We start from the raw sequence: 24,175 nt of genomic DNA, 5'->3' as shown, positions 1-24,175 counted from the left end.
ACACTTGGGGAAAGTCTGCATGGCAGGGTGGGCTGAGGGATGGCAGGTCCTATGTCGGTGACAAGGGAATTAATTGCAGACAGGCTTGCAGCAGTTCAAATTTCAAAACAAAATGAACAAAGGTCGGCAATGTCTCAAGGCTCGAGCTAGTCTTGTGAGCCAGTTCAGTTTGGTTCAACGAACCAAGGCCGGTCACATGTTTTTTTTAAGTAAACACGTGGCTGGCAAGGGGATAGAGGGGTTGGGCCTAGGCCCATTAAGATCTAGTGGGTCTAGTAAAGTGAATGGGTTGGTTACTTTAAATCAGGTGGACCCAGAACTTAAAAAGCCACATGCCCTTTTAAGTGGGCATGTGACCAAGGTAGGAGGGGAGATGATGAACTGAAAAGCTGGTCTATCATCATCTCCCTCAAGCATTTCGCAACCAGTGTCTTGTAGGAAGTGGGTTCGTTGCAATGGTGTGGAAAATATGAACTAGGCATGGATCCCAATCTTGAAGAAAAAGGGCGTCTCTCTAGAATAGTGCAATCCGAGGTTCAAGAAGCCTCATCCGACGATAGTGGAGATAGGTTTCTCCATCATTCTGACTTCAGAAAATCAGAATACCACGGATGCTTTTGATGAGTGTGAGACGGAGGAAGGAAGCCGTTCAGATTCAGAGTGTGAAGGCTCTTCAAGTATTGGAAGTGTAGAACTGAAGAAAGCCAGACTCCTCAGCGACAATGAGAGCTTACATACCGAGCTATTTTTTTTTGGAAAACGATGATTTGGTTTTAAAAGATTCAGTTCAAGAAAGGCTCTCTTAACCTTCCCCCTTACCTAAGGAAGGGGGTTACTATAACTTTTATAGAGGAGAGGAAAAGGTTACAGGCTCTTAAATTTGCTCCCAGTTTTCTAGAGTAGCAAGGCATTGATAGAAGACTAGAGAAACGGGACATACCTCGATCACCGAACACAGAGGTATCAATCAGGGACAACATCTAAAAGCAGATTCTAATGCAAGGACTAAAACAATATTGGTTGAACGCAACGGGGACCCACATTCACCTCTTTTGGAAGGAGTAGACGTGACATTGCCCCTTTGTCTTGCTTCTCGAGATCCATTGGCCTATTCCCACAACCTATCAGGTTCATTTTATGGTATTGATGTGGGTTTTCTGCCTGGAACAAATACTTTTGCAGCTCAACTTGATTTAGCAGCTATGGATGAAAGTATTTAATTGGGGATAAGGAGGGTCAAGGATGAGTAGTGGAAAGGGGAGGGAAATTATAGGAAAATGAGTTAGGGAAGATCTGGGATCAGATGTATAGGTTTTTAGAGGAGTATAAGAGAAAGGAGGAAGAGGTAGGGCAGTATGGGGTTCAAGAAGGTTTAATAAAAACATGGGCTCAATGTAGCAAAAAAGCTAGGGATGAATCAATTATGGGAAAGAAGTAGGAGGAGGAACTAAAGAGGATTTGTGGATAGATTTGTGCCCTCCTTGAGGAGTATAGGCAAATGGAGGAATTGGCGGAGGAAAGCCAAGGACTTCTGGAAAGGTAAAATAAAACAAAAGCAACCTTAAGTAGATGTAGAACGATTAACAACCAAAGGAAGAAGGAAAGATCAGAGGTGGAAATGTTGATATCAGATATAGAAGAAAATTTGGAGTTTAGCAGAAGAGGGGAGAGAAGGAAAGCCTCCAAGTAGGGGCTTGGTCTTAGGGGGGGATGCCAAATCTTTTATCTCCATGAAAATTGTCAGTTGGAATGTAAGGGGGCTGGAGAGTGCTAGGAAAAGAAGGCTAATTAAGGACCTCCTTAGAAGGGAAAGGCCGGATATAATGATGCTATAGGAGACCAAACTAGCTGAAATTGATAGAAGTTGGACAAGAAGTATCTGGAAATCTAGAGGAATAAACTAGGTATTAGCACCTTCTTGGGGGGCTTCAGGGGAAATTGTTACTTTTTGGAGAGAGGATGTTGGGGGGCTTCAGGGGCAAGAAGTATCTCGAATGCCTATACATTAAGTCTAAAATAAAAAAAAAATTATTTACAGACCAAATGAAATAAATAATTCAAGAAACTACAAATCTTGTAGTTCTCCCTACGCAAACCAAGAATTCAATCTCCTCTTGTACGAACAGTCCATAAATCAAGAAAATCATAAAGAACTATTCTAAACAATAATCATATTTATATAAAATTAATTTCAGATTATTTGCCCATCAATTTTGAGAACAAATTTTCCAAAACCCATATCTACGCAAATTGGGTTGAACGCCTTCTACCTATTTGCGCAGGTTCAGATTTGAAAAATGGTTCAAGATTTGCACCATGACTCTGATACCACTGAAGGGATAGGATATCCATCACATGGACGCCCAAAGATTGCGGAATAAGGGGGCGAATTTCAAAATTTTTTCTCTCCCTTCAACTGGGAATCGAATTCCCTATTTAGAAAATCATATTTTCAATGATCATTCTTGAACCATAAACTGAACCAGATCTGAACCAAAAGGAGTAGGAAGGGATTATACCTGATACAGAGAAGTAGTATCTCCCAATGGAAGTGTTCACACCCAAGGAAGGATCCAAAATCTGCTCCCATTGAATATGGCGCAGTGTAGGGTGGAGTAGAATCAGTAGTGTTCTTCCAAAAAAACTTGACCCTTCGCAATAATCAACTGGATGGCTTGTGAATATAACTCCAACCAATCTTTTCAAAAGATTGGTATCAAGATCAAATCTTGATTTCTCTCAAGAACTGGAGATCGAACTGCTAGAAGCGACAGCTGTAGGAAGGAGGCAACAAGAGAGTATTTGCAGGGTGCAGAATTCTCTCTTCTTGTAATCTCAGCTCTGAAGACAAGAGTATGTAACTTGCATGTCTAAAGGCTGCCTCCCTCTCCTCTTTTTATAATCTCAAAGGGATCAGCTCCTAATCCCATTAAGAGTTGCTAACCCAAATCATATTTGGATTAGAAGTCCCTTTAAGTGATAAGGGATAACCCTTATCTTATCTACAGATTAAATCAGCCATCTCCTAATCTAATTAGGAGGCTTCCAGATCTAAATCTTATTTAGATCTTGGACTCTCTAAGTAGATAGGGTCCGGGCCCAATCCTATCAACTGATCCATTTCAGAATTCGCCCCTTTAAGTGACTAATCAAATTAGCCCAGTTTGAAATGGGCCTAAGGCCCATTTAAGGTTATGTATTCACTTAGCCTTCTAAACTGCTGCCTAATTGGGCTTCCTTGTATGGCGTGGGACCCAAACATTGATCTACACATCAGCCACATGGGTTCGGCCCAGCCTTTGCTACAAGGCCTGGCTGAATACACTGTTAAGGACAGTGCACCCCCTTGAAAACCATCTCATGGTCTCTATGGGCCCAACACTTACCCTAAGTGGTCCCTGGGCCAAGCCACCTTGTAACACCCAAGGACTGTGGGCAGATGCAAGATTAGCCCGTCAGGTATTATCCTCAATGGTCTTACACTTAACCTCTCAACCCATAATGATCATACACTGCCCGACAAGAGAGGACCTCTCCCCCGGCTGCAAGGAACAGTGTTGCACTCTCTGCTTATATGGCTCCCGGGAATTAAAACCTTTTGCAAATCATTTCGAAACCATAATATATATATATATATATATACTTTTATATCTCATATAAAATATATTTTGCAAAACAAATCTCAACAATTGAAATCGGCTGCCATCAGTCTTGGTTTCCATTAGTGAGAGTGCATCCCCGATCATTACCTTTGTCCGACAAATGGGCTGATCCTATCACTATGATCACCCACTTAGATGAATTCTCAGACAGTCCCAACATACCCAAGTTTTGACCCCCGCTAAGGATCTCACTGATTGGTATATCAAAGACAGTCCAGTCCGACACCTAGTGTAGTATCATAATCGAGTCTAGGGGTCGGGTGTAACTTTCTAGTTTTGCCCATCAATCTCCAAGGTCTAGGGCAATACTGGAAATCTGGTCCAGTTCATAGATTCAATTAATCCTATACTGTATGTGCCTAAGGTCTCACTCTAGCAGTTGAGACAGGCTACCCCAACCGACTTGGTGGCACCACAGTGTCGGTCTTGTCAGGATTGGTCTCCCCAGACCGACCCACTGGTTGTGAACATTCTAAACTAACACGAGTCTCATTAAGTGTCTAGTTTAAGGGTATTACATAGAAACATACCAAGGGAACATGAATCAAATATGCACTTTTATTCATTTACAGTAAACTCATAAAGTACATCATCTTGATTGAAGCTAAGGGCATACAAAACTGTCTAACAGTGGAGGTGGTGGAGGAGCTAGTAGGAATTTTTTTAGTGTCGTTAAAATTCATGATGGAAGATGATGGATTTACTTGGGCACTAACTAATGTGTATGAACCAAGTAATTACAGAGAGAGGAATTATTTTTGCGAAGAACTTTATGGGATACAAGGGCTTTGGGATGTCCATGGTGCTTGGGGGGAGATTTCAATGTAATCCGATTTACGAATGAATCGAATAATCCCCAATAGGTCATCTCAACCAACATGTAGAGATTCAATGATTTTATTAATAACTGTGTATTAAAAGAACTCCCAATGCTGCAAACCCTCTATACTTGGTCCAACTTTTATAAGACACCAACCTATTCCAAATTAAATAGATTCCTTTTCAATGAAAGTTGGGAAAACAAGTGGGCGGACTTGATAACTAGGGCTTTACCGAGAGTCACTTCTAACCATTGCTCCATTGACTTAGGACAACAACCTTTTAGGTAAGGACCTCAACCTTTTAGGTTTGAGAACATGCGACTGACTCACCCGGAATTCGTGAAGAAGGTTGAGGAATGGTGGAGAGAAAACCTAAGGGGGGTGAAGTAGAAAGGGGTAAGATTTCACAAAAAACTTAAAAGATTGCGAGCACATGTGAAGGAGTGGAATAGGGAGAATTTTGGGAGAATAGAAGAAAGGAAATCCTCTCTGTTGACCCAAATAGAGGAATTGAATGCAAAGAAATCTCAAAGAGCCATAATCCCTCGGGAGAGAGATTGGAGATGGGAACTAAAAAGAGGATTAGATGAAGTTTTGAGATAAGAAAATTCATGGAGGCAGAAGTCTACAAGTAAATGGATTAAGGAAGGAGATGGGAACATTAAATTCTTTCATAACCTAGCCAATGGAAGGAGAAGGAAAAACCTAGTGTCCAAACTAGAAGTTGATGGAATAGTCTTTGATACCCAAGAGAGGATAGCCAACTGTTTTGTTGACCACTTCAAATCCATTTTGAGGAGACCCCTAAGACCTAGTGTGGAGTTGGAAGGCGTTACCTGGCAAAGGCTTCTAGAAGAGAGTAGAAGTTGGCTAAAAAGGAATTTTGAGGAGGAAGAAATCAAAAAAGCCGTTTTTTCAATGGACATATCAAAAGCATTAGGGCCAAATGAGCTTACAATGGCTTTCTTCCAAGACTGTTGGGACGTAGTCAAAGAAGACTTAATCGAGGTCTTTAAGGAAATTGAGGATAACCCAGTGATGAGTCATGGAATTAATGCCTACTTTTCTAGCTTTAATTTTCAAGAAGAAAGAAGCCAAACATCCAAAGGATTTTAGACCTATTAGCTTGGTGACTAGTGTTTACAAGGTTGTGGCTAAGGTCTTATCTTTGAGGATAAAAAAGGTGCTTCATTGTCTTATCAACCAAGCACAAGGAACTTTTGTTCAAGGGAGACAAACTGTAGATCATATTCTAATAGCAAATGAATGTGTTGAGGAGATGATGAGATTAGGGCATCAAGGTTTTATTTGCAAACTTGATTTTGAAAAGGCTTATGACTTTGTGGATTAGGGATTCTTACTACTTGTGCTAAGGAAGTGTGGGTTTGGGGATAAATGGTGCAAATGGGTAAATGGTTGCCTGTTCAATTGTCGTTATTCCTTCCTAGTCAATGGGGTAGTTAATGATTTTTTCCCAACTAATAGGGGTCTGAGACAAGGTGATCCTATGTCACAGTTCCTTTTCACTTTAGTTGCCGATGCTTTTAGTAGACTCCTCTAGAGGCGGATCTCTAAGTGGGTGGAGAATAGGTAGAGACAGAGTTTTAGCAACCCATCTCCAATTGGCAGATGACATAATAATCTTTTGTGAAAGTTATGATTTGATGGAGGTAAGGAATTTGAAGGATTTAATAATTCACTTTGAGAGGGCCTCAAATTTAAAGGTAAATTTTGAGAAGAGTTGTGTTGTGGGAGTTCACTTGAACATAGAGGTGTTGGAATCTATAGCAGCCTTGCTAGAATGCACCTGCTCTCAGTGGCCTCTATCCTACCTAGGACTTCCTTTAAGTGCAAATCCAAAGGAAAGTAGGTTCTGGAACCCGGTGGTGGAAAGATTTGAAAAAATATTGGCAGCTTGGAAGAGAAACTATATTTCCAATGGGGGTAGAGTTACTTTGATTAAAGCAACTTTAGCCAAATTTCCTTTATACTTCCTTTCAGTCTTTAGAATTCCTAAAAGGGAGGCAAAGATGTTGGAAAAACTAATGAGGGATTACTTATTGGAACCTGGTAAAGAGAAAAAATATCACTTGATTAGGTGGGAGGTGGTGTGTCGGAATAAGGAAGAAGGAGGTCTAGGATTAGGGAATGTTGTGAGAAAGAATGAGGCTCTTTTAGGTAAGTGGCTTTGGAGGTGACCCCTGAAGAGGGAGAGGTTATGGCATGAAGTAGTGAAAAGTATCCATGGTTGTTTTGAATCAGGTTGGGATGCGGGAGTATCCCGAAGGGCTTTGCTCACAACACCTTGGAAGGCTATCTTTGGCATTCTCCCCAAGTTCCTCAGTTTTGTTAGGTATGATGCTTGCCCTAGAAACTTCATTCTTTTTTGGAAAAATACTTGGGTGAGATCTAAACCCCTAAAAGATCATTTCCCTTCTCTCTATTCCATCTCCCTCTTTAAAAAGAAACCCATTTCTTGGTTCCTTTCCCCCCCGATTTGCCCTTTGGCCTTAAATTGAGATTTTGGGTTTTGAAGAGGGTTAAGGGATGAAGAATCTCTATGCATTTCAAAGTTGTTGTTGATGCTAGATTCAGTGTGTTTGGACCCCCTAACTCAGATAGAAGAATCTAGTCCCTAACCCCAGTCGTTGGACATTGAAAGGCTTCAACCGTTGAAATCAATTCGGGAGGCTTGGACATTGAAAGGCTTCAACCGTTGAAATCAAGTTGGGATTTTGAACTAGCAGTCCTGGTAGGTCAAATTAGATTAATTTTTATCTTTTTAGAATTAAGAAAAAGGCTGACCCTTCTCAAAACCAATTCCCCAACATGTTCACCATGGATGACATTCAATCGCATCACGGTAGTATTAGTGTTAGCACTGATGTCGATGCGTTTGATGTTGATGGAAGTGAAACTTTCACCCCCGGTAGTAGTGATACTAGGAGAAAAAGGAGGGCTTCTAAGCTAAGTAGCCCGGTTTGGAAAGTTTTCAAAGTAAAGGATATTGAGGGGAAGGCGAAAAGGGCCGTTTGTCAAAAATATAGGAAATACTTTAGTTTATTGTAGCAAGGGTGGTATGGGTCATTTGAGCAGACATATCCTCACACATGAGCGAGAGGAAGATGAAGGGAGAGAAACAACCCAAACACAAATTGGGAGGGGTACTAGTTTTGGTACTTCAGATATTCGCAAGAAAAAATGAGACATGAACTTGCTAAGTATATTGTACATGAAGAACAACCATTTATGTTAGTTGAAGATCTAAAGCTAGAAAAATGGTTGCATAGTTCTGTAAACCCACAATATAAAAAGTTTCTAGGAATACTATAAGAACTTGTGCTTTAAATTTTTTTATTCATATAAACAAAATTTAATTTCTTTGTTAGCAAATCTTTTTTCTAAAGTTGCAATTACTTCGAATGTTTGGACATCCACATAGTGGCCCAACTATTGCTGCAAGTATTTTAAATACTTTGCATGCTAAAACAAATTATTTTCTATTAGTTTTGATAATGCTAGCAATAATGATTTTGTAATAAATATTTTAAAATCTCAATTAAAACCATGCTTAAATGGTAAATTATTTTATATTAGATGTGCATGTCACATCTTAAATTTATGTATTCAAGATGCCTTGAATATTATTTCAAATCATATTTCAAAAATTAGTGATTGTTTTGCCAAATATAGAAATAATCCACAATTTCAATGTATTGTTGAAATTATGGAAAATAAATTTAAAAAATATGGGAGAGCATTTCTCCCCTTTATTGTTTAGCTATAATATTAGACCCTAGGATTAGGAAAGATGGTTTAGAAATTTTACTTGAAACATATTATGAAAATATGAATATTGATATAGGAAATAAAAAAGATGAAATTAATAATTTATTATTTGAAATGTACAGTTTGTATGAATCTAAAGTTGTAGGAAATAATTTATTATTCCTACAACTTGTTCATCTTCTTCTTCTTATCCTTTTGACTTTGAGCCTAGTAGTAGAAGAAAAAAGCTTTTTTATTTAATAAGTAGAAGGCAGGAATCTGCTAATTCTACAACGAATTCATTTATTGAACTTAATTTTTATTTGCAAGCAAATTTTTCTAATTTAGGTGAAGTATCAAATAATTTTGATATTTTAGCCTATTGGAGTGAACACTCGAAAAATTATCCGGTTCTCGCCGCCATGGCACGTGATCTACTAACTCCTCTGGTGTCTACGGTTCCATCGGAGTCTTGTTTTAGTGCAGGTACTAGGGTGCTGGATGACAAAAGAAGCTGCATGAACAATGCAAGCATAGAGATGTGCATCTGCTTCAAGGATTGGGTAGATGTACAATATAGATTACAAGACAAGGGAGGGCATGATACAACACTGAAAATTTCACTTGAAGCAGATGATGAAAGTCATGAATGATGATTCGTGAATTTGACTACTTGTAGAATTTTTCATTTTTTCATATTATTGTAAAATTTTTAAATTTTATTTAATTTATTTGATATATATTTTTAAAATTTTTAACAATGTAAATTTGTATTTTCAATTTGTAACCATATTGTATTTTTTATATTTTATTAATTTATTCCATTTTTATTTTTCATTTATCCAAGTATGCAATGACCCAATAATTGTATTTGTAATTCACTAATTTGTACCATTCAAATTTAAATGAAATAAAATTCTTATTTTTCTTCCAATTTGTTATTCCATCATTCTTATTTCAATTTGGTTAAGTATTTTTTTATTTATGTATTAAATAACTTAGATTTCTCATTTCTTATTTTTTTAAATAGTTCCTAATTCCCAAAGTTCATAGGAAAGTTATATATTTTAGTTTTACAATTTTACTTAGAAAAGAAATCAAAATTTTCAAAAAAAAAAAAACAGTGCAGCCCGGTTTGGCCTAGGCCCAAGGCCGGCCTTGTGGCCCAGTTGAGCATGGTCCAAGCCCATGGCATGACCTACAACCCAGGCCCGTGTGCCGACACGGCACGACACCGGTCCGCTTGGGCCTGGGTTGTGGGCCGGGCCGGGCCAACCCCCAAAATTTCCATTGGGGAGGACGGCACGACCCGCCTTTAGGGCGGGCCATCCATGGGCAGTGCCGTGTCGGCCCGGCACGGCCCACTTTATACCTCTAAGGACTGTAATCATTTGCTGATACCATGTTCCTTCGCTACCAATATTTGGAACCGGCTTGTTTCTTTATTTGGGTGCAAGTGGAATTTATCCTCTGAAGTAAAGCTGTTGTTCACTCTAGTTGCCTTTGGGAGATTGACAAAAAGAGGGAAGCTAATGTGGAAATGTATCAGAGCCGCTACGTTGTGGACTGTATGGGAGGAGATAAATGCTAAAATATTTCAAGAATAAGAAAGAATTTTGTTGAAATCAAGGAATGCATATTGACAAGGACTATCTCATGGTTAAAATCTTCACACTTGTTGGCAGATTACTCCTTTGATGACTTAAGGAGAAATTGGGCTACAGTGGCTGCTACTGTCTCTACCAAGATCAGATCGCAAACTAAATGGATTCCCCTACCGGATGGTGTGGTAAAATTGAATTTTGATGGTAGCTGCCAAGGTAACCCAAGGCCATTGGGAATAGGTGGGATTCTGAGAGACAAAGACAATAATATATTGTCTCTATTTTAAGGACTAGTGGGTGAAGGTGATTCAGTAAGGGCAGAGCTACTAGCAACGGTACAAGGTATACAGATGGCTAGTCAAATTGGAGTGATCAATTTGCTAGTAGAAGGGGATTCCAAGGTAGTAGACTGGCTAATTAGCCCAGAAACAACTTGTTGGGGCTACAGGGATCTGTTAAAGAAAGTTAAATGGTTGACAAGGAATATGCTTGTCAGGTTTTAGTGGGTCAGAAGATTAGCAAATGCAATGGCTGATTCTTTGGCCAAGCAATGGATGTCAAGGGGAGATCTATTTTGGGATACTTTGTAATTGTGTCTCAGGCTTTGGCAGTTTTGGTGTATATGGCTCAATCCTAGGGGGGTAACATCTCGTGCCTCCTCCTAGCCTAATTGTATTTTTTATATTTGATTTAATAAAACTATTTTTTTTTATTAATCAACAATAACTTTTCCCTTTTCCTTTACCCCTTTTTTTTTTATCAAAGTGTTGATTGTGGGATTTGATTCAGCGTTAATGTTGGGACAACCCAGCTAACACACCAACGAGCCAGCACTCGATTGGTTATTTAATAAAACTACTTTTGTTCATCAAAAATTCCACGTTAATGTTGGGACAACCCAGCTAACACACCAATGAGCCAGCGCTCGATTGGTTATTTAATAAAACTACTTTTGTTCATAAAAAATTCTGCGTTAATGTTGGGACAACCCAGATAACACATCAACGAGCCAGCCATCGATTGGCTATTCAGTAAAACTACTTTCATTCCTAAAAAGAAAGATGGTTGACAACAATATATATATAAGCAAGGCCTCTTGATAGATGCTAAAACTCAATGCAATATTTAAATCCTAGTGGATGGAATTAGGTTCTGGTGTCTGCCACAGTTCACAAAATGTTGCTTTGGAGTCTCATGCTAGTCCTCCATTCCTATGGGTGAAAAGGTAAAGGACGGCTGGAATGTTCTCCTTCACTTTGAACTAACAGTGGAAAATTATAACAATGCTTGGCACACCGCACACCATGGTTAGTAGGGGTATCGATTGGACTGGATTTGATTCAGTCCGATCCAGTCCAATGTGAGTTCATTACTAATGGACCAGGTCCAATCTAATTCCATGAATAATTTGGACCACTTTGAACCAGTCCAATTCAATGTTTGGACCGCCCAGTTTGTTCAAATTAATTTTAATTTAGATTGGTTTCAATCCAAACCTGATCCATTGATACTTATATTATTATCTTATATCAATGGACTAGATATTGGCTTAATCCAACCAAATCCAATATAAATTTATTACGGACGGACCAGGTCCAGTCCAATCTAATAAATATTTTGGACCAGATTGATCCAATCCACTGTCTTTTGGTCTGTCCAATCCATCTACCCAAAACCGGTCCATTGACACCCTTAATGGTCAGAGCATCAGCTACCCCTTTGTTCATTCCTAGGTTGAGTCTGCAGGCGAGATGTTCCCGATGGACAGCTGCAATGACTTGGAGTCCGAACTTTCTTAGGTTTGGTTGCGTCCGAATTGATTCAGTACGACAATTTCCAAGTTCGCATTTACCCAACAATCCAACGAGGTGGTGGATTGGATTCTATACAGTCTTGACTCCCATATGGGTAAGCCGTTGAAAGCCCGCAACTTGAAGATTCAGTTGTGACAAATGGTTAACGCCCATCAAGATGTCAGGAGTTCAGGACGAAGTGATCAACCACCAGACTGACGAAGAAACACATCAAGACTCTGGAGCTCTGTTGCACGACTAGAGTGAAGAAGAAACAATGACTGGAGGACGACGTGATCAACCACCATGGCTGCCTTAACTGAAACACCCTGTAAGCCAATCTACTAATTTTACAACTGCTTTAGTCCAATCTTGTATAGCTCTTACCATTTTTCAGATTTTATACGCCAAGGTAAACATCTAACATGGAAATTTTATAAGCAAACCCAACACTGGAAAAAGCAAATTCATTTCTAAAAGATTCAACCATTGAACCAACATGAATCTCACATTACAAATAGAAACCCCAAAATGTCATAAAAACCCAAATTGAGATTTTGCTCTCCAAGTTCCTTGCTGAACCTAGCAAAAGTACTCTTCAAAGGCCCACAAGGAGGGAGCACAATGCCACATGTCCTCTTGATTTGTCCACTGGATGAAACTCCCCAAACAGAATATCAAGTGCTCAACTCTTCAAACCAGTGAACGAAAAATCTGGCCAATAGATCTCTCTCATGTGAACAGTGCTTCGTATTTCTCATCAAAAAACATTGCCATGACCACAAGACTCGCCAGATTAATATATCTGGAATTTTCTTCCACTGCCTCTTTGTTCCATCTACTGTTAAACTGCACCTCCAAAATCATGTTGAGTCTGACAATGAAGAAACTTGTAAAGGTAACATGTGACAGAACTATCGGATTGGGTGATACTGGGCTGATACCCTTTTTGGTGGGAGCTTGCGCAAGATGTAGAGGACAAGTGCTGATGGTAGTATCTCAGTAAGCTGTTTTCATGGCAATTTAGGGTCAGAACATCTCAAGAATTGTGAAATTGTTTCTGAGCAATGGGTTTTCAAATAGATAAATATATGCTTAACCAATTACCATGTAATAGATAAGGTTCAAAATGGGATGATCCAAAACATCAAGAGAGGCATCCGAGTCGAATGTAGATAACATGACCTGCAATTAATGAATTAACAGAATAATAGTAAATCCAACCCCAAGTAGTGCTGTAAAAACTTCCACAGGTCAAGATTTTTTTTATCTTGTTTTCAGGCTGGAATCCCAAGAATTTGCAGGATTTCATTTTTTTTTTTTTTGTTCTGCTGCACAACTTCAATTTTTTAACTGATATACAACAATCAATGCAGATGCCATGCAGAAAGAAACTTTCTTCAGCTGCAAGTATCTAGGTCTTTTTGGGCCTTTCCAAATACAGGACAAACAGATTTTTACTGATGGGACATGAATGTAACACAATTGCACATTATGTCTAGAACCATGGCACTCACCACAAAGCATCTTATAAGAAAGCACGTGAAACAAATTGTTGTCACAGAACCAACCTGCAAGAGTTTAAGCACGTAAGAACAACAAAACCATGTTAGACTTGACTGAAATTCTCATCCAGATAAAGGGAGTGGATTTAATAATAAATATAATTTCTATAAGCACCATTTGACTGCAAAACTAATATGTATTAAGAAACATCTGTGATTTAGGTGGTATCTGCTTCAAGCTAGAATCTGTTGTAGAAGAAAGAGTAGCTCCATCATAGTTGTCAAGGCAATGCCTAGGCGACAAGGCGCCCTTTGAGGCTCGCCTCGCCTAATCGCCAAGCAATTTTGTACTTTCTATTATAAAATACTTTTTTATTCTTTAGTTTTTAACATTATAATTATAGAATAGACATTATTAAACTAAAATATTCATTTTGTGTGTTTATATATTAATTTCGTTTTATTATTTTCTTGTTTGTTAGGCTTTAATCAACACAAACATTGCTAAATGCTGTATTGAACCCTCAAAGACTTCAAAACCTGAACCAATAAGTAAGGAAGAACTTAAAATTTTGTCTAATCAACACATTATCTTCTTCTTCAGCCCCTATATTTTTTAAATTTTCTTTCCCTTCTTTTTTCTTATCATGAATATGTTGCTTTTATATACTTCAACATCAACTTTATACTTTGCCGATGAAAATTATGAATAATTATTAAGGAAACATGGTTATCGTACCTAGGGAACTAACTTAGGATCCATGTTTTCTACATAAAAAAAATCCATCGCCTAGCACGCCCCCACCCCCCCCCCACCCCAATTGCCTAGCCTCACCTTGGCACCTTGAAAACTATGAGCACCAATAACAAGCATGATTTTAATATAAGAACCAAGGGAAAATGTGATGATGGAAGCATTTTCTGTTAAAAGGGCAGCCCAGTGCACAAGGCTTCTGCAAATGCAGGGTCTGGGAGGGACACATGTATGTAGCCTTACCCCTGCACATACACAAAAAGGGCTGTTTCCAAGATTTGAATCCTGGTCACCCAAGTTGCAATGGAACAACCTAACCATTGCACCAAGGCGCCCACCCTTGGAAGCATCCTTTGTTGATTTCCTTTTTTCCTCATTATATTTAAGTCTGAAAGATTCCATCCTCTGACAAATCTTAGACTTCTAATCCCATAGCCCTTTTCTGGCTAGGCAAATTTGGGAGTTGGGGTGGGAAGGTGAATGCAGGGTTCAGTCCATGGCTATTGGGAACTACATTCACTGGCTTTACCAGCTAAGCCAACTAGAACCTTCGCTTTAGTTCCCATAACTAGGAGACCCCATGTAGCTGGTCTAAACAAGGAAATTTGTCCTTTCAGTCTTTCAGGTGCCAGTCTCTAATATCCTTGATGCTGTTCAAACCATTGCAATTCCTTCAGAGATTTTCTGATAATGATGAAGCTTCAGGTTTCCTTTCTAGTATTTAACTACAATAATTAGGTTTTATACAAATCATTTTAATATTCTCACAAAAGTCACTAAAGATGCCAAGAGAAAAACAGAAATATTATGAAGATATTGCATAATGATGAAATTTTTTATTTCAGTGAACTAACTGACAAAGGAAAAGGACATGCCTCATTAAGCTTCTTTCTTCGCCCTTTAGATTCAATAGGGAAGCGCCTCAGCATGATAAATAGCCTGGAAGCAGAAAATTGAAATATGAACAACTAAAGTAGAGCAATAGACATCTATACACAAGAAGGCCATGCACATAAAAGAATCTAAGTTCTTGCATATGCATAGATATTTTAGCCAAGAAAAGAGACAGAAAATTACCTTCCTCCATACAGCAAGAAACCTAATGCTGCGCTGAAGGATACAACTGGACAGGAAATAAAAGAAAAACATGCATATTTCAGCATGTGAACCAACAATTATAAAGAGAAACCCAACTGCAACATGCATTCTCAAATACCAGGTTGCTAAATGGTAATTGCAAGACTTTTAACAAGTATGACAAAATAGGGCTAACCTGCAATAAAGATCTTTCCTATTGATTCAACAATGCTGTTGTCATTTATCCACAGGTATATCCAAATACAAACCTGAACAGGCAAGTCCGTTCAGTAAGATTAAGAATCTAAAAACAGATGTAAGTAGTGCTTGAATTGGTCAAGATTCAAGTAATCTGCCATTCTCTGGGATGCAATTCTATTCATTGGGAGCGACAATTGGGTACTGCTTTTATCATTGTTAAAAAAGCCTACATGGATCTTCTGGACAAACAGTTGACTTAATTGGATACTGAAACTTTAATGATTCAGAGAGAGAGAGAGAGAGAGAGAGAGAGAACAACGGAAAATTACTTACATCTTCCTTTGGGTTTCAGTCAAATACTAAGACCTCCCCTTGGAACTACCTATTAACTTATGCTCTCTTTCACCAAAAAAAAAGCTACAGGGGATTTGTGAATGCAAAATACGGAAGAAATAAATTTTTTTTTTTGATAAATGAGAAGAAATAGATATTTTACCAAAAAACCTTTAATAATACAATATGAGTTCTGCCACCAAGATATTTTGCCAAAAAAATCCATTTCAAAATGGACTTTTGAAATGTTTTAAATTTAAAAGTAGTGGAGGAGTGGAATAAGTAACTTAACCCAAACTACAAGGGCTGAGTAGGTTTATATGTAAACCTGAGAGGTCATAGTGTTTGACCAAAAGTGGGAGGTCTAAGTAATTTACCCTTATAAAACTGTTCCCGTCACAGTACTCCTTACTTCAAGGAAATTCAATGCCCCATAAGGAAACACAAAGAAATAAGCATAAACTGTATGATAAACAATAAAATAGCACCATACAGAGTGATTGTAAACCAAGTGCAATAAAGCATACTGACTTCCCCTGCCATCAAGTGTGGAATCCTAGTTCTCCCTCTAAGTGTAACTTCCTTGTGTGGACAATGGTGCTGAACAAATGCCTCTCAAAAATCAACCTGGATAGGAGGGGTCTTCATCTCCCTTCCCTGCTGTGTGGTTTGTGTGGTCTAATGCCTGAATCCACAGACCATCTGTGTATCCACTGCCTTATCTCTTCCAGAGTTTGGAATCATTTTCTAGGGCTATTGGGCTTTGCTGGGTCATGCCAAACTCAGTTAAAGACCTGCTGCTATGCTGGGAGATTCAAGGCCTGAAGAAAAAAAAGGAAAATTAGTATGGAGGACAATTCCTGCAGCTGTGCTTTGGGTAACCTGGTCAGGAAGGAACAGAAGAGTCTTTAGCAACAAGATAAAGAGCACTGATGAGGTTGTGCAGCAGGCGGTTAGCAAGCTGATTTCTTGGGTGTCTGTAGCTCCTGATTTTAAAAACTTGAATGTACCTGAGTTGTTTAGATCTAAATCCATTTGGATTCTGTAACCTGGTCTGTGGTCTGGGTAGCCATTTAATGGCTAGCTCTCCTGTTGTAATGAGTGCTTTCTGATTTAATAAAATCTTATTTTACCTTTCAAAAAAAAAAAGTGCAATAAAGCATACAGAAATGTGAAACAACAATAATATTAAATTCTTTCTGGTGCCTATGTGATAAACAGGGCAAAAAAATCAATTTTTGATGGAAAGACAATGCTTGGAATTGCAGGAAGAGGAGATAAAAGGAGACAGATGCATACCTGTACTAAATATATAGCACCATTAATGAAAATGTATATAATCCTGAGCTTATCTGTTGGAAGACTTCTTGCCTGTCAATGATTAGGAATTGGAATCAGAACTATTTAGAAATATGAATAAAAAAGGCCACTACGCAATGTTGGTCCCATCTGTCTGGGGTCTTGGGAGGGGTAGACTGGATACAGTCCTAACCTTTGGCATTTCTTGCACAAAGTGGTCACTCTCAGGCTCAAACCAATTCTTGCCAGCCCAAGATGGTATATCGACAGTTCAACACATGGTTTAATACAATTTGTGAAAGCATACCTCGCTAGGTCAAAGACAATAGAATAGTACACAAGTTTTTGTTATGTGTCCCTTCAATCAGGACATTTAACTAAAGCAAGTTCCAGTAATTACTATTCTCTTATTCACATGAATGAACTAAATAATTATTAACAATGGTTTGCCTTTCACAGAAAGAGAAACCCAGTTGCATATTTCACTTGCCTGATGATATATCTCTGCCCAAAATAGGACAAGGAGGGTGTAAGTAGAGAAGAACAAAAGTCCAGGAAGATCCAACAACACAAAAGTAAACACCTGATTCAAGAAACATATTTCTTATCAGATGTCATCTTATGTAAAGCAATTGATATATTGACCTCTTTAAAACACCAGAGGTTTGTGAATCGCAGTAAGCCTAAGATAAAAAGTAGGCTTTTGTTTTCGTCAGCCGATGACTTAACACATCCAAATATTACAGAAGAGTTGTATTTTGAAATCACTAAGAGGAAACAAAATGCTAGTGGAAATTTCCATATAATTCCATGTAGCTCAAGCTTTTTCTTTTTGCTTTTTTTTTTTTGTGAAAAACAAGCAAAGGCATCTCACATACACCTCCTTTTTTCATTCTTTATCACCCTATTATTTCTACTTCATAGCTTGAAACAAAATTATGCATTTATAAACTGAGTGCGAAATATAAGCACACTTGAACCAATATGTTAACATGATCTAAACACAAAGAACCCAATATCCTTTAGTTTACTGGGCACATGTGAGATGGATTTCTGTGTCCATTTTTCCCTCCTCCCCTTAGGAAAAAGTGAAGCGTGGCCAATAATGCATTTTTTTATTAGTCTCCAATTTTTTATCAATTGATTCTCAGGTTGTGCCCATTTGAGTGAAATGTATCTTGTTGGTCTTGCCAAGTAATTGGTAAGAAGTCATCTGACAAATCGTACAAAAGAAACAAAAGCAAAGGAAAACCAATTAGATGAGAAAATTTCATTGTTAAGCAGCCCCCTATCTGTTGACATCCTTAACGACTGATGAGTTACAGAAAAACTTCAAACGGTGTTGCATCAAACAAGATTATAAAAAGAAACCAGAGTCTAAATCATAAAAATAAAAAATAATGGAGTCAAACAGTACCAACCATACCTTCAACTTAAAAAGAAATACTTTCTTGTGAAATCCAAACACAGCTGCACGCACTGCAGCGAAATATCCCATAGTTAAAAAGCAAGAAAGAAAGAAAGAAAGAAAAAAGAACACCAATCCTACTAATAAGATAGTAAACTAATAACCAAAGCATCCAAATTCACCTCCGTTTACAATGAAGTTCATGAGATGGAAAACCTTCTGCGTCGTCCAACCATACTCGGGTACTCTGAGTTCAATCCGGATTAATTGAATCTGCAAGCACTAACAATAATAAATAATAAAAAGAAACAAACACGATTCCTCAATAGTCACCCAAAAAACAATCTCCCGGAACAACTACATTCAACATTCCCTAGGATTCATCGCATAGTGCTATCATCTTCAACCCCAAGTACCGGATCTTTTAAAGTCCGTCTCTTCTACACCATGTAGCAGCCAAGAAAAAACAGAAAGAGGGGGAAAGTCAAAATCTAATGCACCATCTTATTCCTCATTAAAGCTCTGTCAAAATGAACAGAACCAAGAAAAAAAATCTAACAATTTGAAATGAGTAAAGAGGGGGAAAGTCAAAATCTAATGCACCATCTTATTCCTCATTAAAGCTCTGTCAAAATGAACAGAACCAAGAAAAAAATCTCACAAATTGAAATGAGTAAAGAGGGGGAAAGTCAAAATCAAATGCACCATATTGTTCCTCATTAAAGATCTGTCAAAATGAACAGAACCAAGAACAAAATCTCTCAAATTGAAATGAGTAAAGAGGGGAATAAACCAGTTACAAGAGTTTCTAATAAAAACCAGAAATTCATCTTTACCAACAATGCCGATCTCAAAAGATACCTAAAACAATACGCTCAAACCAAAACTACCTAAAATAATCTCAAATGAAGCTCAACAAAACAAAAATCACACCTTGGGCAACACGCCAAGAATTCAATTAATAAAGCAACAAAATCAAGGGAAGAGAGGGAGTGACCAGAGCAACGGAGGAGACAAGGGCGTAAACAGCGCAGAGAGTGAAGAAGATCCCATCTTGCCAACGAGCGGACTCGTTGATCTCGTTCCACCAATCGGAAGACACGATGTCGAGTTCCATCGACGACACGTTTAAGTGCACGCTTGTCATTTTTATTTATTGGTAGCTACTTCAGTGTAAGAAGCTCTGCAATCAAAAGAAAAGAAACAAAAAAATTCAAAAACTAGAAAACCCAAAAACAAACAAGTAGCCGAGGGTGCAAGTAAAAAGCACGAAATCGCTCTAAACTAAAGAAGAAAACCCAAAAACACATAGGGTAGGAGAGAATGGGAGATCGCTCTATCAGCCTTTTACCAGAAGAAGAAAAAAAAAGTATACCAAACTAGACAATCCGAGTTCAAAATCTAAACTCTAAACAAAGAAGGCAAGCTTGGTTGGCTGTCACAGAGCCAGAGGAATCGAGAAAAATAGAATGGACTGGTCTCTCCGCCTGTGTCTTTTTTCTGCCATTCGATACTTTCGGTCTACAAGCCGTGTAGAGAGCCGGTCGTTCTTGGTATCGTCATATTGTGCCCTTGGTTTTGTTAGAAAATACAGGAATTGCCATAGCTTATACTTGAAAATTTTGAGAAATTGATTGTTAAAATTGACCCAACGAGCCACACCATTAGGTGGGACCCGCTCCGTGAGTAGCAGTGTATCAGTGAAGTGCACATTTCTTTCTTTAAATGAAACAGGCTGGGGGGCTTACCCAGTGAAGCAAAAGACTGTAACGGCCGAAATTGTTCATGTGTCCTACCACTTACGACTTACGACAATACGACCGACTCTTACCCAAGCAAAGGCCAAGGCGGGTGCTGATTTCGTTTTCTTTTTTGTGTTTAGAAGCGTGGGCGTTTATTCAATAAGCGTTGCCATATAGCATTATTATTTTAAGAATTCTTTTCTCATGTTTATGTCGAGAATAGCAAAAGATGATTTCGATTTCTGTACGTATATCGTTTGGAAAAGTCAGTTATGTGGTGTCTATTGACACTTAGTGGTGCTTAACTGTTATAAACAGTTGTAACTATTACTTTTCTCAATTTTGCAAATAAATAAAGTATAAACGTTAAATGAAAAAAATAAACAAAACCAAACACTACTTGTTTTGGATGCCGACTCACATATGTTCTACAATGATATTAATAATGCCAAGGGGGTGGCTTTCTAATTTATATGAATTCAAATCTCAAGTATTACAACAAATCCTTATCCCAATGGATATGGAATTGGTCATTGAGTCATTCTATTCTATTTAAGCCTGGGCTAGACTGAAACTGATGGTGTACGATCTGGTTGCTCCCAGCTGGATGACAGCTCGGACATCATTTGCTTAGCTAGCTAGTTGAACTGCAAGGAAGAGAAGCTCAGAGAACCCGGGGTGGCTAATTTGACATGGTCGCTCTGATGCTTAAGCTAGTAGCTAATTGTGTGGAGCTAAAAGCTTGAGAGTATAAGAGCTAGTAAGCAGTAATCGTGCGTACCTTGTACCACTAGGATTGAGGCCCTTATATAGGTGAGCTGTCGTGGGTCTCATGAAACCTTCGAGATCCTTGGTCCACACTGTTAGGAGTCTGTTCCGCACCAGGAGGTGGATATCGTGCTAGCCGAGCCTTATCGTGTCTGTTCGATTTGGGCGGGATGAGGATAAGACCCACAGTCATGCGGCGTGATCCCGAAGAGCTCAGAGACAACTAACTAGCTTCAAGTCCTCTACGTGTCACCTCGGTAGTTCGGGGCACCACGAGCTGCTCGGACCTCGGTCCTAGCCGAGGTGACCGAGGTGGCTTGTCCTGCTGAGGTGGCAGTAGGTGCTGAGTTGATGTCCAGTCATCAAGTCAAGTCCACATGTCCATTATTTACTAGGTCGAGCCAAATCACCCCTCATCAATTGGCCCCCACTCCCCGTGCCAGGGGTCCTGACCCGATGCAGGGAGTTCATGATGAGTTTAGGTGGGTTTGGCCCGTTCTTCTTCCGAGTTGAGGCCTGGTCCGGCGGTCAGACTACAATGACCCGCCTAGCTCGATCGTGGGACTAGATCGCGTATCGGGGACATGCGAATGATATGCAGATTACAAACTCCATGGATGTCAAAATGAGCGCTCAACCGAATTTGACCTCAGGAGGCATGCGACCAGTTTTTACGAGAGCCGTTGGATCACTTCGATCTTGACCGTCCAAGATCGACTATAGTGGATATAAATAAGGGCATTGGGCCCCATTCGCTTCGTCATATCTCACGTGTTCACATTTCTGAGGTCGCGCACTTGCTTCTAGGTCAGTGATCCCTTGTCTCGTTCCTGTGGTCGCTCTTCGTCTTTAGGTAAGCTGCCTTCCTTTGTTCCGTGCCTATTTTCTTTTTTACCATTATTACAGTACGAGTAGCCTGTTCGACATGAGCGGTGAGTCCGGTGGGGCCGAGGTGGGTACGTCGGTCCAAGACATAGAATCTGGCTCGGCTGAGATGGCCACATCAGCTCGATTCAAGAATGAAAAGCTTCTAGTAAAAGGGCTTCATCCTCTCACCGTGCTAGGGGTCCAGATTGCTTTGGTCCCACTATTATGATGCCGGAGAGGATTGAGGCACTGGTCACCCACTTTAATCTCCCTGATCACCTTGGCTACAACCTTCTACTAAAAAACTTTCCCTGGGAGCATGATGATGATGAGATCACTGTCTTCGAGGAACAATTAATCGTCGGGCTCTAGTTTTCTCTCCACCCTTTGTAGTTGAGGTTCTAAATTTTTTCGATGTCACCATAGACCAACTTCACCCAAACTCAATTCACGTTGTGGTTGGGACCATTTCTTTGTTCCATGACCGCGACCTCTCCTTAGATATATACATCTTCACCTTGCTCTGCTCAATCAAGAAAAACCCTGCCGGCCTTCTAGGGGTTGATAAGTTTAGCTATTACATAGATTACCGACCTGGGTACAAGTTGCTTCACGAATTTCCTTCCAAAGTGTAGGCCTGGAAAAATAGGTACTTCATTGTGATCGCTGAAAGGGGGTGGCCCTTCTCAACTCGGTGGAGAACTACCATCAGTGACCCTGGGGACTGGCTAAGTAGGAAGATGAGGAAGAAGATGCAGATGTTGGTCAAGCTTGACCTAAAATTGGGAGATTACTTAGTCGAGGACAAGCTTGTCAATGTCGGGCTAAGTCCTCCAGGTATGTTTCCACCTCGATACATGCACACACTTTTCCTTTTTTACATCACTTTGGCTAATCTAGTACTTGCTTGTTACATGTATTATGTTGAGCGCTCCGATGGCTAACCTCTTCGCCGGCATGAGGAAGAGGAAGAAGAGAAAGACAATGCGGTGGAGGCCGATGAGGTTGTTGCAATTGATGAAGTTGTGATGGTTGAGCCAGCTGGGAACCCCGAGAACATTAAAGGTGGGGACGAGGAGCCCCTGTGAAGATTTTCTATCTCTTTTCTTGCACCTCCTTATAGACTTAGTGTAGATCGGGCCTCCGAGCTTGGTTCAATAAACTCTATCTTCTCCTTTTTTTTTTTGCTAAATGTAAGAACACTTTTTTTTACAAGGTAATGAAATACTCTTTTTTTTTGCCACTCCGCGTACAATGATATTGTAAAATTTATCTAAGTATGGGTTACCCCTTGGTGCAGAGCTGATGAACTAGGCATAGTAGGGAGAGACCCTAAGTTAATGTGAGCCGAGGTGGGCAAACATAGTTGGGTATGTACCCGACCTGTCTGTGCACCGATGAGGCTTTAGTTGAACCTACCTGTGTTGCCCATGCTTAGAAAGCGAATGGGTCTTATTCGCGCTTAGTGCCGAGGTCCCTGTTGTCTTGGCACCGTGGCCCTTAGGCTTTAGGAGCGACTCGTAGTCCACTCTCTATCGTGTCATTTAGCCGATGTATGGCCTGACCAGGTTGCCTGAGCGAGTGGTCATCTGACTTAGAATATTTTTCGCGGATGCCTGGTTCCCGAGCTCATAGATAGTACCTTCTAAGGTTGTCGATATTCCAGGCATGGGGCACCTACTTCCCTTCCAATGTCTCGAGCTCGTGTATGCCTTCACTGAATACCTGTCTCACTTTGTACGGACCCTCCCAGTTTGGTCCGAGCTTACCCACTTTGGGTTCAGGTACCATCACCTTTCAAAGCACAAGGTCGCCAACTTGGAACTAATGTCTCTTGACTTGGGTGTTATAATACCGAGCTACCCACTATTGGTAGGCCGCAGTCCAGATGTAGGCCAGGTCGCTTACCTCTTCAACTAAGTTGAGATTTGTTCGTAGCTCGTCGTCGTTTGCCTCCTCGTCAACTCATCGATCCACAAACCCTTAGCTCATGCTAAGCGAGCTTTCTGCCAAGCTGAGGCTTTCAAAAAGGAGAAAATCAGTATTGACGGCAATCTATAGAGGATGGCCTTGTTCGTCACCTCGGCCTGTCTGTTTGCTTGGGGGTGTGCTACTGACGTGAAGTTCTGTTGGATCCCCATCTTGGCACACCAATTCTAGAACTTGATGTCTTCGAACTGCTTCCCATTGTCTGAAATCAGCACCTTGGGTAGTCCAGAGTGACATACTTTGTTCTTCCAAAAGAAGTTCTTTACATTCTGGGTTGTGATCGTCACTAGTGGCTCAACTTCCACCCACTTCGTAAAGTAGTTGACAACCACAACAAAAAATCCTCTTTGCCCGGTTGCCGGTGGGAATGGACTAAGGATATCTATTCCCCATTGGGCAAAAGGCCATAGGCTGGTGAGGTACCTTCAGATCGACGACAGGCTGATGAAGAATGTTGGCATGCCTCTCGCAGTTGTCAAACTTCTTCATAAGCTTGAGTGCATCCTCTTTCATCATGGGCCAGTAGTATCCTTGCCTTAGTGCTTTTTGGGCGAAAGCCCTACCCCCCAGGTGTCCTCCATAAA

The 24,175-nt window shown here is 39.8% G+C and overlaps 1 protein-coding gene across 3 annotated transcripts; it reads right to left on the bottom strand.

The window, feature by feature from the left end:
* Positions 1-12,080: 12,080 nt before the first annotated feature.
* On the bottom strand, positions 12,081-19,758 carry LOC148878210 (tobamovirus multiplication protein 1-like). Of its 3 annotated transcripts, none has more exons than XM_088951106.1 (12): positions 19,601-19,758; positions 19,223-19,408; positions 18,408-18,498; positions 18,244-18,296; positions 17,308-17,400; positions 16,818-16,889; positions 15,181-15,253; positions 14,985-15,030; positions 14,783-14,846; positions 13,166-13,219; positions 12,756-12,833; positions 12,081-12,655 (listed from the first exon to the last, which is right to left on the bottom strand). In XM_088951106.1, the coding sequence occupies exons 2-12, from the start codon at positions 19,370-19,372 to the stop codon at positions 12,563-12,565; spliced, it is 867 nt and encodes a 288-aa protein (XP_088807232.1). In that variant the 5' UTR covers positions 19,373-19,408; positions 19,601-19,758; the 3' UTR covers positions 12,081-12,562. The 3 variants fall into 3 exon arrangements, with proteins under 3 accessions (XP_088807232.1, XP_088807251.1, XP_088807242.1); XM_088951125.1 differs by having other exon boundaries at positions 19,633-19,730; XM_088951116.1 differs by having other exon boundaries at positions 19,577-19,719.
* Positions 19,759-24,175: the final 4,417 nt, after the last annotated feature.

Source organism: Nelumbo lutea, chromosome 1 (assembly GCF_056320005.1).
Source record: "Nelumbo lutea isolate HS-2025 chromosome 1, American lotus-T2T, whole genome shotgun sequence".
Classification (NCBI taxonomy): Eukaryota; Viridiplantae; Streptophyta; class Magnoliopsida; order Proteales; family Nelumbonaceae; genus Nelumbo; species Nelumbo lutea.
This window is presented reverse-complemented; position numbering and strand designations above follow the sequence as displayed.